General features: G+C 45.6%; 1 protein-coding gene across 2 annotated transcripts in view; it reads right to left on the bottom strand.

Annotated features, from left to right (window-relative positions):
* LOC132782177 (ras-associating and dilute domain-containing protein) overlaps positions 1 to 14,981 on the bottom strand; it is a 152,203-nt gene that overhangs the window by 26,793 nt on the left and 110,429 nt on the right. For both annotated transcript variants that reach the window (XM_060786901.2, XM_060786903.2), the window contains 3 exons: positions 10,691 to 10,863; positions 9,582 to 9,732; positions 1,298 to 1,488 (listed from right to left, as the gene is read on the bottom strand). In XM_060786901.2, the coding sequence (XP_060642884.2) occupies positions 1,298 to 1,488; positions 9,582 to 9,732; positions 10,691 to 10,863 (515 nt within the window). The remainder of the gene's footprint in view (positions 1 to 1,297; positions 1,489 to 9,581; positions 9,733 to 10,690; positions 10,864 to 14,981) is intronic.

Here is a 14,981-nt window from a genome sequence, read left to right as displayed (position 1 = left end):
AGGTGAACTATAAATCCCAGCAACTACACTCCCAAATGTCACTGTTTATTTTCCCCAACTCCAGCAGTGTTCATATTTTGACATATTGAGAATTCGTGCCAAGTTTGGTTCAGATCCATCATTGTTTGACTCCACAGTGCTCTCTGGATGTAGTTGAACTACAACTCCCAAACTCAAGGTCACAATGCCCACCAAACCCTTCCAGTATTTTCTGTTCGTTGTTGGAGTTCTGTGTGCCAAGTCTGGTTCAATTCCATCATTGGGGGAGTTCGGAAGGCTCTTTGATTAAATCACTACCAACCAAGAGCTCATGAGTTCGAAGCCAGCCCGGGTTGGAGTAAGCTCCCGACCATTAACAGTCTAGCTTGCTGTTGACCTATGCAGCCCAAAAGACAGTCGCATCTGTCAAGTAGGAAATTTAGGTACCGCTTTATGCGGGGAGGCTAATTTAACTAATTTATGATGCCATAAAATCTCCCAACAGCGTGCAGAAGAATGAGGAAGTACTCCATCAAAGGATTCGATGTCACAAGTGGACGGTGAAGCGGCAGCTCCCCCTGTGGCCAGAATCGAGCATGAAGGTGCAATACCTGGAATGTGTCTGTCTATATATGTTGTATGTCTAAATGGCATTGAATGTTTACCATGTATATGTGCATTGTAATCCGCCCTCAGTCCCCTGCGGTGTGAGAAGGGCGGAATATAAATACTGTAAATAAGTAAGTAAATAAATATTTTCTATTGGTCATGGGAGTTCTGTGTGCCAAGTTTGGATCAATTCCATCGTTGGTGGAGTTCAGAATGCTCTTTGGTTGTAGGTGAACTACAAATCCCAGCAACTACAACTCCCAAATGACAAAATCAATCCCTCCCCAACCCCAAGAGTATTCAAAAGTAGACGTATTGGGTATTTGTGCCAAATTTGGTCCAGTGAATGAAAATACATCCTGCATATCAGATATTTACATGACGATTCATAACAGTAGCAAAATAACAGTTCTGAAGTCGCGACGAAAATAATGTTATGGTTGGGGGGTCACCACAACATAAGGAACTGGATTAAGGGGTCGCGGCATTAAGAAGGGCGAGAACCACTGCCCTAGACCAGTGATGGGCAACCTTTTGAGCTTGTGGCCGCGTGTCATCAAAAATAGCCATGCATGTCAGTGCTGACACACGTGTCATAGGTGGACCATCACGGCCCTAGAACAAAAATTCGAGGTCATTTGGGAGTTTGGCCATAGAGCAATTGCGGGTGAGATGCGTGCAATTCAGGACGGGTGAGACTCAGCATTACCTTTGGTGCCTCCGCTTCTGGGGAGTCCCTGGGGTGGGGGCTTTTGCTGCGCAGGCTCCACAGGAAGTGGCGGATGTAGAGGAGGTGCCGGTAAATATTGTCGTCCAGGTTGTCCACCTCCAAGTCCACCTTGAACCCTCCGCTGGGCAGCATGATCGGAGGGTGGTTGTCAAAGGACTCCAGGATGTCGTCTGCAAAAAAGAAAAGAAAAAAAGAACTTGGGTTGAAAAGCTTTTCTGGAAGATTGGAAAGTCCCAGAGCCCTTTCACACTGCCAGAATATCAAGGCAGATAATGTGGGATTTTCTGACTTGATATTCCAGAATATAGAGCTGAACTGGAAAGGTTTCCAATAGGACCTCAGCTGACTTCAACTGCTGCAAACTGTGCTCAATCTTGCACTTCCCAGAAGGCTGAGGCAAAAGCAAACCACGGCAGCCTCTCTTGGCCTGCATGTTCTATTTCATTAATAACCTTTGCCATGTGTTGTTGAAGGTTTTAATGGCCAGAATCGCTGGGTTGCTTTGAGTTTTCCAGGCTGTCTGGCCATGTTCCAGAAGCATTATCTCCTGACGTTTCACCCACATCTATGGCGGGCATCCTCAGAGGTTGTGAGGTCTGCTGGAAACTAGAAAAATTGGGTTTATATATCTGGGAAATGTCTTGTGTGCTTGAGACAAGTGTGAAGGCTGCAATTAATCACCTTGATTAGCACTGAATAGCCTTGCCTCTACAGTCCAATGAAGACTCCATCACAGACATGAGAAGAGCTGCAAGAGCAAGAACAAGCCACGAGAGGAAAGACAAAGATCTAACCAGAGGAAGCCTTGCATCTTCAAAGCCTGGCTGCTTCCTGCCTGGGAGGGGAATCCTTTGTTGGGAGGTGTAAAGGTAAAGGTTTCCTCATGACATTAAGTCCAGTTGTCCGACTCTGTGGATTGGTATCTCATCTCCATTTCTAAGCCGCAGAGCCAGCATTGTCCACAAACTCCTCCAAGGTAATGTGGCCAGCATGACTGCATGGAGCGCTTTTACCTTTCCACCAGAGAGGTCCCTATTGATCTACTCACATTTGCATGTTTTCGAACTGCTAGGTTAGCTGGGCCCTGATTATTTCTTTTCTGGAATCCCCCCCCCCCCTTTTTTAGTGGTTTTTTAAAATTACTGGTAGCCAGATTTTGTTCATTTTCATGGTCTCTTCCTTTCTGTTGAAATTGTCCACATGCTTCTTGTGGATTTCAGTGGCTTCTCTGTGTAGTCTGACATGGTGGTTGTGAGAGTGGTCCAGCACTTCTGTGTTCTCAAATAATACTCTGTGTCCAGGTTGGTTCATCAGGTGCTCCGCTATGGCTGACTTCTCTGGTTGAAGTAGTTTGGGCGCTACGTTTGGTGGTCCCTCTATAGACTTGTCCACAGCTTCATTGTACCACGACTTTTGCAGAAGTGAGAGGATCCCTCTTGTCCTTTGCTGAACGGAGCATTTGTTGGATTTTCTTGGTGGGTCTGGAGATAGTTTGTATGTTGTGTTTCCTCATCAGCTTCCCTCTGCAGTCAGTGGTTCCCTTGATGTCTGGCAAGAACCCTTTTCCTCTGGGTGGATCTTGGTATTGACTCTCGTGGCTTGTTCCTGCAGCTCTTCTGATGTCTGAGGTGGAGTATCCATTGGCCTGGAGAGCCTTAAAGCCGCATGGCTATTCAAAGCTAATCAAGGTGATTAATTGCAGAATTAACATTTGTTTCAAAAAGACAAGACGTTCAACAGATATATAAACCCCATTTTTCTAGTTTCTAACAGACCTCATAACCTCTGAGGATGCCTGCCATAGATGTCAGCGAAACATCAGGAGAGAATGCTTCTGGAACATGGCCAGACAGTCCGGAAAACTCACAGCAACCCAGCCTTTGATATCTTGATCATACCTTTCTATGGTACTGGCAGTGTAGTTTAACACCAAAGTCAACACTGACACCGAAATACAACACCGCCTGAGCTCTGCGAGTGCAGCATTTTTCTGAATGAAGCAGAGAGTGTTTGAGGACCGGGACATCCGTAGGGAGACCAAGGTGCTATTGTCCTCCCAACCCTGCTGTATGCCTGCGAAACGTGGACTGTCTACAGACATCACATGCAACTCCTGGAACGATTCCATCAGCACTGCCTCTGGAAAATCCTGCAAATCTCTTGGGAAGACAAGTGGACAAACATCAGCGTGCTGGAAGAAGCAAAGACCACCAGCACTGAAGTGATGGTCCTCCGCCATCAACTCTGCTGGACCGGCCACATTGTCTGGATGCCTGACCACCATCTCCCAAAGCAGTTACTCTACTCCGAACTCCAGAATGGAAAATGTAATGTTGGTGGGCAGAAAAAGAGATTGAAAGATGGGCTCAAAGCCAATCTTAAAAACTCTGGCATAGACACTGAGAACTGGGAAGCCCTGGCCCTTGAGCTCTCCAGCTGGAGGTCAGCTGTGACTAGCAGTGCTGTGGAGTTTGAATAGGCATGAATGGAGGGCGAAAGAGAGAAACGTGCCAAGTGGAATTTGCATCAAGGCAACCCCGACCGGGACCGCCTTCCACCTGGAAACCAATGCCCTCACTGCGGAAGAAGATGCAGATCAAGAATAGGGCTCCTACGGACCCACCAAAATACTGATCCTGGAAGACTATCCTACTTGGCCAACGAGGGATCACCTAAGTAAGTAAGTATATGGTCCATTTTGAATTGCATGAATCAATTACGCCAGTCTCCAAAGCATAACGCTCCCATGTGGAATTATCCATTATCCCTGTCGTTTTCACCAGAAGCAGGTCTGTTGTGAAGCTAATGTGTCTTGATTGTACAGTCAAACCCCAACCAAATGTTCAATATTTTAAAGCTGGGCTGCATTACAGTATCAGAAAGGGCTGGTGGGGAAAGAGGGCCATTTTCCATGAGGCATCTTGAAAGGCTGCTTGCTTCCCTTTTATCTTTCCTCCCATCCCTTTCATGTCCTTTCCTTTTAGATCATAAGCCTGAAGGCAATCAGTGTGTGTGTGTATGTATGTGTGTCTTTTGGCTGAAGACAGAGATAGGGATGCTTTAAATCAAGAGATGGGTCATTATCCATGGCAAGATCTGGGACTCAATTCTTTAAGTAATTGTACGATTAATTGCATTTTAATATTTGTATGGTGTGGATGACTATGTGGATCCACAATAAATTGTGGCAAGTTCTTGGTGGTATGTATGGGGATACCAAGCCATGTTGTCCATCTCCTGAGGAATTTGTGTAACGACCAAATAGCAACAGTAAGAACTGACCACGGAACAACAGACTGGTTCTAGATTGGGAAAGGAGTATGGCAAGGCGGTCTACTCTCTCCCTCCCTATTCAACATGTATGCAGAACACATCATGTGACATGCAGGAATTGATGAGTCCAAGTCTGGAGTTAAAATTGCTGGGAGGCATATTAACAAACTTAGATATGCAGATGATACCACTTTGCTGGCCAAAAGCGAGGAGGAGCTGAGGTGCCTTCTAATCAAGGGGAAAGTGCAAAAGCTGGGTTGCAGGTAAACATCAGAAAAACCAAGATGATGACAACCAGACTGATTGATAACTGGTGGACAAATGCAAGCGTGCTATAAGAAGCAAAGACCACCAGCATTGAAGCGATGCTCCTACGTCATCAACTCCACTGGACTGGCCACATTGTCTGAATGCCCAATCTTGCCCCATCCATGTTCAACATCTACACAAATGACCAGCCACTGCCAGAAGGTTCAAAGAGTTTCATCTATGCTGATTGGAAGGCATATTAACAAACTTAGATATGCAGATGATACCACTTTGATGGCCAAAAGCAAGGAGGAGCCGAGGAGCCTTCTAACCAAGGGGAAAGAAGAAAGGGCAAAAGCTGGGTTGCAGTTAGACATCAAAACAATCAAGATGATGGTAATCAGACTGATTGATAACCGGTGGACAAATGTCAGCGTGGTGGAAGAAGCAAAGACCACCAGCATTGAGGCGATGCTCCTATGTCATCAACATTGTCTGAATGCCCAATCACTATCTCCCGAACTCAAGAACAGGAAATGTAATCTTGGTGGACAGGGAATTTTGGCCTGCATCAATAGGAGCCTAGAGTCTAGATCTAGGGAAGTCATGCTCCCCATGCTCTTTTCCGCTTTGGTTAGACCACTTTACCTGGAATATTGTGTCCAATTCTGGGCACCACAATTCAAGAGAGATATTGACAAGCTGGAATGTGTCCAGAGGAGGGCGACTAAAATGATCCAGGGCCTGGAGAACAAGCCCTATGAGGAGCGGCTTAAGGAGCTGGGCATGTTTAGCCTGAAGAAGAGAAGGCTCAGAGGAGATATGATAGCCATGTATAAATATGTGAGAGGAAGGCACAGGGAGGAGGGAGCAAGCTTGTTTTCTGCTTCCCTGGAGACTAGGACGCGGAACAATGGCTTCAAACTACAAGAGAGGAGATTCCATCTGAACATGAGGAAGAACTTCCTGACTGTGAGAGCTGTTTAGCAGTGGAACTCTCTGCCCCGGAGTGTGGTGGAGGCTCCTTCTTTGGAAGCTTTTAAACAGAGACTGGATGGCCATCTGCCAGGGGTGATTTGAATGCAATATTCCTGCTTCTTGGCAGAATGGGGTTGGACTGGATGGCCCAGGAGGTCTCTTCCAACTCTTTGATTCTATGATTCTATGAAAAGAGATTTAAAGATGGGCTTAAAGCCAGCCTTAAAAACTGTGGCATAGATACCAAGAACTGGGAAACCCTGGCCCTTGAGCGCTCTAATTGGAGGTCAACTGTGACCAGCAGTGCTATGGAATTTGAAGAGGCACAAAAGGAGGGTGAAACAGAGAAGGCACGATTGGAGGGCAAAAGGGAGAAACGTTCCAAGAGGAAGGCATGTCAAGCCAACCCTGACCGGGACCGCCTTCCACCTGGAAACCGATGGCCTCACTGCAGGAGAACATGCAGATCAAGAATAGGGCTCCACAGCCACCCATCACCAAGACCCCACATCTGGAAGACCATAATCCTCAAGCTATGAGGGATCGCCGAAGTAAGTAAGTAACTGGCAAAGAGAGGGAGAAAATGTGGAGGCTGTGACAGGGTTTGTATTTTGAGGCACGAAGATGACTGCAGATGCAGACTGCGGCCAGGAAATCAGAAGATGTTTCCTTCTTGGGAGGAGAGCAAGGACCTATCTTGATAACAGAGGGAAGAGTAGAGACATCACACAGGCAACAAAGATCCACGGAGCGGTGTGAGTCCCCACTGTTAGCCCCAGCTTCTGCCAACCTAGCAGTTATGCTACTCTGCTGCTGAGTACGCATGTCCAGTGTGGAACACATCTCACCATGCTAAAACAGTGAATGTGGCTCTTAATGAGACATGCCGCATTATCACAGGATGTCTGTGCCCCACACCACTGGAGAAATGACACTGCTTAGCTGTATTGCACCACCTGACATCCGCCGGGAAGTAGCAGCCAATAGTGAAAGGACCAAGGCAGAGACATCTCCAGTTCAACCCTTGTTTGTGTATCAGCCAGCACGTCAATGACTTAAATCAAGAAACAGTTTTCTAAGATCTACAGAGTAACTTGCTGGAACACCCCAGTAAGCGAGAGTCCAAAAGTGGCAGGCTCAAACCCAGAACTTCCACGAGATGCAGAGAAATGGGGCTACAAAGTGGAATCCACGACATGCGAGTGTGGAGAAGAGCAAACTACAGACCATCTGCTGCAAAGCAACCTGAGCCCTGCCACATGCACAATGGAGGACCTCCTTGCGGCAACACCAGAAGCACTCCAAGGGGCCAGATACTGCTCAAAGGGCATCTAAGCAACTACCAAGCTTGCAAACTTTGTGTTTTGTTTATTTGCTAGTTAAAAAATGCAATACAACTGTTTGGCTTGCTCCTGACACGATAAATAAATAGTTCAAAAACATGCAAATGTGAGTAGATCAATAGGTACTGCTTTATTGGGAAGGTAACGGCACTGCCCCCAGTGGCGCAGTGGATTCAAGTGCTGAGCTGCTGAGCTTGTTGACCGAAAGGTCGCAGGTTCGATTCCGGGGAGCGGTATGAGCTTCCGCTGTCAGCCCTAGCTTCTGCCAACCTAGCAGTTCGAAAACATGCAAATGTGAGTACATCAATAGGTACCACTTTGGCGGGAAGGTAACGGTGCTCCATGCAGTCATGCCGGCCAGATGACCTTGGAGGTGTCTATGGACAACGCCGGCTCTTCGGCATAGAAATGGAGATGAGGACCAACCCCCAGAATTGGACTGAATGTCAAGGGGAAATCTTTCCCTTTTCCATCATAACATCATCTTATGTGTCATTGCCAGATTGCTTTTGCCTCCTTGGTCACCCTGCTCTGGGCACAAACCTAACTAAACTGGTTCCTAATTTTTTTGCTTGAGGTTGTATGTCTGTGTGTTTTTATGGACAGTCTGGAGGATTTTGACACCAAAATCCCTCTTATGAAATGTTTATTACAAAGCTTGCCAGGGACGCAATTGCTGCAACGGTTGGGTTTTAGTAGCTACTCTCAGCCTGGCGTTTTTGCTGCCCTAACAGCTCCATTGGGAAGCTCTGCCGTTCATAATTCAGCCGTCGTTAATGTGGAAGACGGCGACGCTTATGGTTTCCCCAGTGTGGCATTTGTGGGGAATTTCAGACATGTGCTGCTTTTATGGTTACAATCTGCCCCCAAAGGCCGCCCATTCATCCAAATGTATTCGAGGAGTGGGAGGGAAATTATCCAGGGAATGGCCCAGCGAGACCCCAGAAAAACAAGAGTTCCTTCCTGCAACACACAAAAATACAGGTGGGATCCACAACCAATTGTTGTAGCATGGAGGTCAGGATTTCAGCTGTTCCCTTGTTCGCTTGTCCCTCTTTCAACCATCAGATAATAGTGGGTTGCTATGAGTTTTTCAGGCTATATGGCCATGTTCCAGTGGCATTCTCTCCTGACATTTCGCCTGCACCTGTGGCTGGCATCCTCAGAGGTTTCTTCAGAGGTCTGTCAGACTTGCCTCATTTCCAATGCACCTCTGAACAAACCCCCAAGGATGATTGCCACAGATGCAGGCAAAACGTCAGGAAATAATGCTACTGGAACATGGCCATACAGCTCGAAAAACACACGGCCTGAAAAACTCATCTATCCATCCATCCATCCATCTGTCAGTCTATCTATCCATCCATCCATCCATCCGATTATCCATCCATCCATGCATCCATCAATCCATCTGGCAGTCTATCCATCCATCCATCCATCAATCTATCCATCCATGCATCCATCCATCTGCCAGTCTATCTATCCATCCATCCATCTATCAGTCTATCGATCGATCCATCCGTCAGTCTATCCATCCATCCATCAGTCCATCCATCCATCAATCCACCAGGCTATCCATCCTTCCGTCCATCCGTCCGTCCGTCCGTCCGTCCGTCCGTCCATCCATCCATCAGTCCATCCATCCATCCGCCAGTCTATCCCTCCATCCATCCATCCATCCATCAGTCTATCTATCATTCTATCTATCTATCTATCTATCTATCTATCCATCCATCCATCCATCCATCCATCCATCCATCCATCCACCAGTCCACCCATCCATCCATCCATCCATCCATCCATCTGTCAGTCTATCTATCCTTCCACCCATCCACCCACCCACCCATCCATCCATCCATCCATCCATCTGCCAGTCTATCTATCCATCTATCCATCCATCCATCCATCCATCCATCCATCCATCCATGAGATGTTTTTGAAAGCAGGGAGGGAGGAAACCATCTTTAACTCCTTAGGAAGGAAGTTCCAGAGGTAGGGGGCAGCCACAGAGAAGTCCCTTTCTCTCGTTCCCATCAGTCGTGCTTGGGATGGGGGTGGAACTGAGAGGAGGACCTCTTCTGATGACCGCAGTGTCCGAGTTGATCTCTAGAGGGAGATGTGGTTTGTCAAATAGCTTCATAAGATCTATAGAGATACTCGCAGGAACACCTCAGCAAGCAAGAGTCCAAAAGTGGCAGGCTAAAAATCCAAAACCTCAGTCAGTGGCTGAGCCTACACTGTGGTCTGAGCCCTTTCACATGCACAATGGAGAACCTTCTTATAGCTTAAGCGGCTGAGGGAGAAAAGGAAGGGGCCTGAGACCAGGAATTCCGGGAGTTGAAGTCCAAAACACTTGGAGAGGGGGCCAAAGTTTGCCCATGCCTAGTATAACCTATAAGCAGCATATTTCGGTGCCTTACCTGTCCTGAAGGCGGAGAGACTATCTTCCTTGCCAGGTTGCCAGACAGGTACGCACCCGACGTCGGATGAGGCCTGGTACTGGGTCAGGATGTGATGCAGTTGGGCAGGACTCAAGGCTGGGAATTCAGATCTCAGCATGGGCCAGGTCATCTGAACAAAAAAAACACCAAAGTGTACCACGCTTTATTTATATTGCAAACTATACCACTATTCCACTTTAACAGCCATGGATCAGTCCAAGAAACCTTTTGAAAACAGCTAGTCAAGTATGGCGTTGTTAGAAGTCGACACTTCGAACAAGTGATATTCGTAAACATTCATGCAATGGCACACGGGTAACTTAGCTGTTAGACTGAAGAACCATGTCTTTAAACTGCCAAGGATAAAGGCATGCCACTACAAAAACGTATTTGGTTAGCAGAGGATGGTTGTTTCACTTAAGTTACATTGTCATTTAGAGTTTTTGAAATACTGTTGAAGGTTTTCATGGCCGGAATCACTGGGTTGTGAGTTTTCCAGGCTGTCATGTTCCAGCAGCATTCTCTCCTGATGTTTCACCTGCATGTGTGGCAGGCATCCTCAGAGGTTGTGGAACACGTTTCGCCTGCATCTATGACAAGCATCCTCAGAGGTAGTGAGGTCTTGCCACAGATGCAGGATGCTTGCCATAGATGCAGGCGAAACGTCAGGAGAGAATGCCTGTAGAACATGGTCATATAGCCCGAAGAAACCTACAACAACCCAATGTATTGACAGCTTTCATGACCGAAATAACTGGATTGTTATGAATTTTCCGGGTTTTCAGTAGCATTCTCTCCTGATGTTTCACCCACATCTGTGGCAGGCATGTTCAGAGGTTGTGAGGTCCTCAGAGGATGCCTGCCATAGATGCAGGCGAAACGTCAGGAGAGAATGCTTCTGGAACATGGCCATACAACCCCGAAGGCCTTCGACAATATATTGTCAATACATTCTCAGGATGTTCTTCCTAATGTTTTGGAGGAATCTCTTTTCTTTGCCCCTCTGACTCCTACAAGATCCATGCATTTCCCCATTCACTCTTCATTGTTGGTCACTTTGGGATACGTACCACACACCCAGGCCTCACCTGCACCAGCTGGGAGTTGGGCATGGCCAAAAGGCTGGCCACGCTGGAGAGCTTGCCAAAGAACTGGTCCGCCAGTTGCCCAAAGCCAACGCTCTGGGCCCATTCCAAGAGAAGCCGCAAAGTGGCCCTCACTCTCACCCCTTTCGACCAGTGGAAGCAGCCGAGGGAGGATCCTGGAGGGGAGAGAACAAGGTGGGAGCAACACCATCATCACACCTTCCTCGCTGAAAAAGAAATGATACAAAGCAAACCAGAACTGATAGGTCGGTCCTTCTGTCATCCCAGCTACATTCGCTGAGAAGACTTAAGGTGCAATATTTCTGAAAGTTGGGGAGAATGATCCCCTGTTATCTTGTGCCATTGGATTGAAAACCCAAGGAGATAACTGGGTTGTTGTAGGTTTTTTCAGGCTATATGGCCATGTTCTAGAGGCATTTTCTCCTGACATTTTGCCTGCATCTATGGCAAGCATCCTCAGAGGTAGTGAGGTCTGTTGGAATTAGGACAATGGGTTTATATATCTGTGGAATGACCAGGGTGGGACAAAGAACTCTTGTCTGCTGGAGCTAGGTGTGAATGTTTCACCTGACCACCTTGATTGTCATCTGATGGCCTGGCAGTGCCTGGGGCAATCTTTTGTTGAGAGGTGATTAGATGTCCTTGTCTGTTTCCTCTCTGTTGTTGTGCTGTTGTAATTTTAGAGATTTTTTCTAATACTGGTAGCCAGATGTTGTTCATTTTCATTGTTTCCTCCTTTCTGTTGAACACGAATCAAGGAACATGAAAGGCACTGCAGACTATTTCAACCAGGTGAAGTCAGTCATAGCAGAGCACCTGATGAACCAACCTGGACACAGAGTATTATTTGAGAACACAGAAATACTGCACCACTCTCACAACCACCATGTCAGACCACACAGAGAAGCCATTGCAATCCACAAGCAGGTGGACAATTTCAACATACCATCTTCTGGGAGATGGTAGCGGGGTATAAATAAAGTGTTGTTGTTGTTATTGTTGTTGTTGTTGTTATTATTATTATTATTATTATTATTATTATATAAAACCAATTTTCCTAGTCCCAACAGACCTCACAACCTCTGAGGATGTTTGCCATAGATACAGGCGAAACGTCAGGAGAGAATGCCTCTAGAACATGGCCATATAGCCTGATAAAACCTAGAACAACCCAGTGATTCTGGCCATGAAAGCCTTCAACAATACCAAAGAGATAACTCTTGTAGTTTTTTAGAAATTTTGAAAATTCCTCAAAAATCCGTGAATGAGTGAAATATTCTGTAACTTGATGGGCTAACAGTGGTAAATGTATTCTACTACTTTAGCAAGTTTCACCCCAGTAGCTGTAAACATGGAGAAAGGAGACCCTGAGGTTTCCCCATTTGAGAAATTAATATAATATAAAAGTAACAAAATTTCATTACTCTCATAGTAACAATTTTTTTACTTTAGAAATGAGATTTCTAAATGCCCCCTAATTTTGTAACACAATCACACAGCCCTAAATGAATTTTGTGCTTAGACTCAGGTCCCTTTTCCAAGATCTCGTTGTGTATGTGCAAGTATTCCAAAATAATGATAAAAATCCCAAATATGGGACAATTCTGTTCCTGAGCATTTGGATGAGAGAAGCACGACCTGTTCTTTGCATTTTTGGAGAACATCTCTGAGATCCTCCCACCTTCCTCTTCTAAACCAAGGATTCCCAAACATTAACCTTGAAGGTGTTTTGGACTCCAACACTGAGAAGTCCCAACTGTCCTTGGCCAATGACAGGAGATACTGTGAACTGAGGTCCAAAACACTTAGAAGACCAAAGTTTGGGAGATACTAGTCAAAAACAGGAGATACTGTGAACTGAGATCCAAAACACCTGGAAGACCAAAGTTTGGGAGATACTAGTCAAAAACAGGAGATACTGTGAACCGAGGTCCAAAACACCTGGAAGACCAAAGTTTGGGAGATACTAGTCAAAAACAGGAGATACTGTGAACCGAGGTCCAAAACACCTGGAACACCAAAGTTTGGGAGATACTAGTCAAAAACAGGAGATACTGTGAACTGAGGTCCAAAACACTTAGAAGACCAAAGTTGGGGAGATACTAGTCAAAAACAGGAGATACTTCAAACTGAGGTCCAAAACACCTAGAAGACCAAAGTTTGGGAGATACTAGTCAAAAACAGGAGATACTGTGAACTGAGGTCCAAAACACTTAGAAGACCAAAGTTGGGGAGATACTAGTCAAAAACAGGAGATACTTCAAACTGAGGTCCAAAACACCTAGAAGACCAAAGTTTGGGAGATACTAGTCAAAAACAGGAGATACTGTGAACCGAGGTCCAAAACACCTGGAAGACCAAAGTTTGGGAGATACTAGTCAAAAACAGGAGATACTGTGAACCGAGGTCCAAAACACCTGGAACACCAAAGTTTGGGAGATACTAGTCAAAAACAGGAGATACTGTGAACTGAGGTCCAAAACACTTAGAAGACCAAAGTTGGGGAGATACTAGTCAAAAACAGGAGATACTTCAAACTGAGGTCCAAAACACCTAGAAGACCAAAGTTTGGGAGATACTAGTCAAAAACAGGAGATACTGTGAACTGAGGTCCAAAACACTTAGAAGACCAAAGTTGGGGAGATACTAGTCAAAAACAGGAGATACTGTGAACTGAGGTTCAAAACACCTGGAAGACCAAAGTTTGGGAGATACTAGTCAAAAACAGGAGGTACTGTGAGCCGAGGTCCAAAACACCTGGAAGACCAAAGTTTGGGAGATACTAGTCAAAAACAGGAGATTCTGTGAACTGAGGTCCAAAACACCTAGAAGACCAAAGTTTGGGAGATACTAGTCAAAAACAGGAGATACTGTGAACTGAGGTCCAAAACACTTAGAAGACCAAAGTTGGGGAGATACTAGTCAAAAACAGGAGATACTTCAAACTGAGGTCCAAAACACCTAGAAGACCAAAGTTTGGGAGATACTAGTCAAAAACAGGAGATACTGTGAACCGAGGTCCAAAACACCTGGAAGACCAAAGTTTGGGAGATACTAGTCAAAAACAGGAGATACTGTGAACCGAGGTCCAAAACACCTGGAACACCAAAGTTTGGGAGATACTAGTCAAAAACAGGAGATACTGTGAACTGAGGTCCAAAACACTTAGAAGACCAAAGTTGGGGAGATACTAGTCAAAAACAGGAGATACTTCAAACTGAGGTCCAAAACACCTAGAAGACCAAAGTTTGGGAGATACTAGTCAAAAACAGGAGATACTGTGAACTGAGGTCCAAAACACTTAGAAGACCAAAGTTGGGGAGATACTAGTCAAAAACAGGAGATACTGTGAACCGAGGTCCAAAACACCTGGAACACCAAAGTTTGGGAGATACTAGTCAAAAACAGGAGATACTGTGAACTGAGGTCCAAAACACTTAGAAGACCAAAGTTGGGGAGATACTAGTCAAAAACAGGAGATACTTCAAACTGAGGTCCAAAACACCTAGAAGACCAAAGTTTGGGAGATACTAGTCAAAAACAGGAGATACTGTGAACTGAGGTCCAAAACACTTAGAAGACCAAAGTTGGGGAGATACTAGTCAAAAACAGGAGATACTTCAAACTGAGGTCCAAAACACCTAGAAGACCAAAGTTTGGGAGATACTAGTCAAAAACAGGAGATACTGTGAACCGAGGTCCAAAACACCTGGAAGACCAAAGTTTGGGAGATACTAGTCAAAAACAGGAGATACTGTGAACTGAGGTCCAAAACACCTGGAAGACCAAAGTTTGGGAGATACTAGTCAAAAACAGGAGATACTGTGAACTGAGGTCCAAAACACCTAGAAGACCAAAGTTTGGGAGATACTAGTCAAAAACAGGAGATACTGTGAACTGAGGTCCAAAACACCTGGAAGACCAAAGTTTGGGAGATACTAGTCAAAAACAGGAGATACTGTGAACCGAGGTCTAAAACACCTGGAAGACCAAAGTTTGGAAGATACTAGTCAAAAACAGGAGATACTGTGAACTGAGGTTCAAAACACCTGGAAGACCAAAGTTTGGGAGATACTAGTCAAAAACAGGAGGTACTGTGAGCCGAGGTCCAAAACACCTGGAAGACCAAAGTTTGGGAGATACTAGTCAAAAACAGGAGATTCTGTGAACTGAGGTCCAAAACACCTAGAAGACCAAAGTTTGGGAGATACTAGTCAAAAACAGGAGATACTGTGAACTGAGGTCCAAAACACTTAGAAGACCAAAGTTGGGG

This window comes from Anolis sagrei, chromosome Y, assembly GCF_037176765.1.
Source record: "Anolis sagrei isolate rAnoSag1 chromosome Y, rAnoSag1.mat, whole genome shotgun sequence".
In the NCBI taxonomy this organism is placed as follows: domain Eukaryota; kingdom Metazoa; phylum Chordata; class Lepidosauria; order Squamata; family Dactyloidae; genus Anolis; species Anolis sagrei.
Note: the sequence above shows the minus strand (reverse complement) of the source record. Positions and strands in the feature narration are given on the sequence as shown.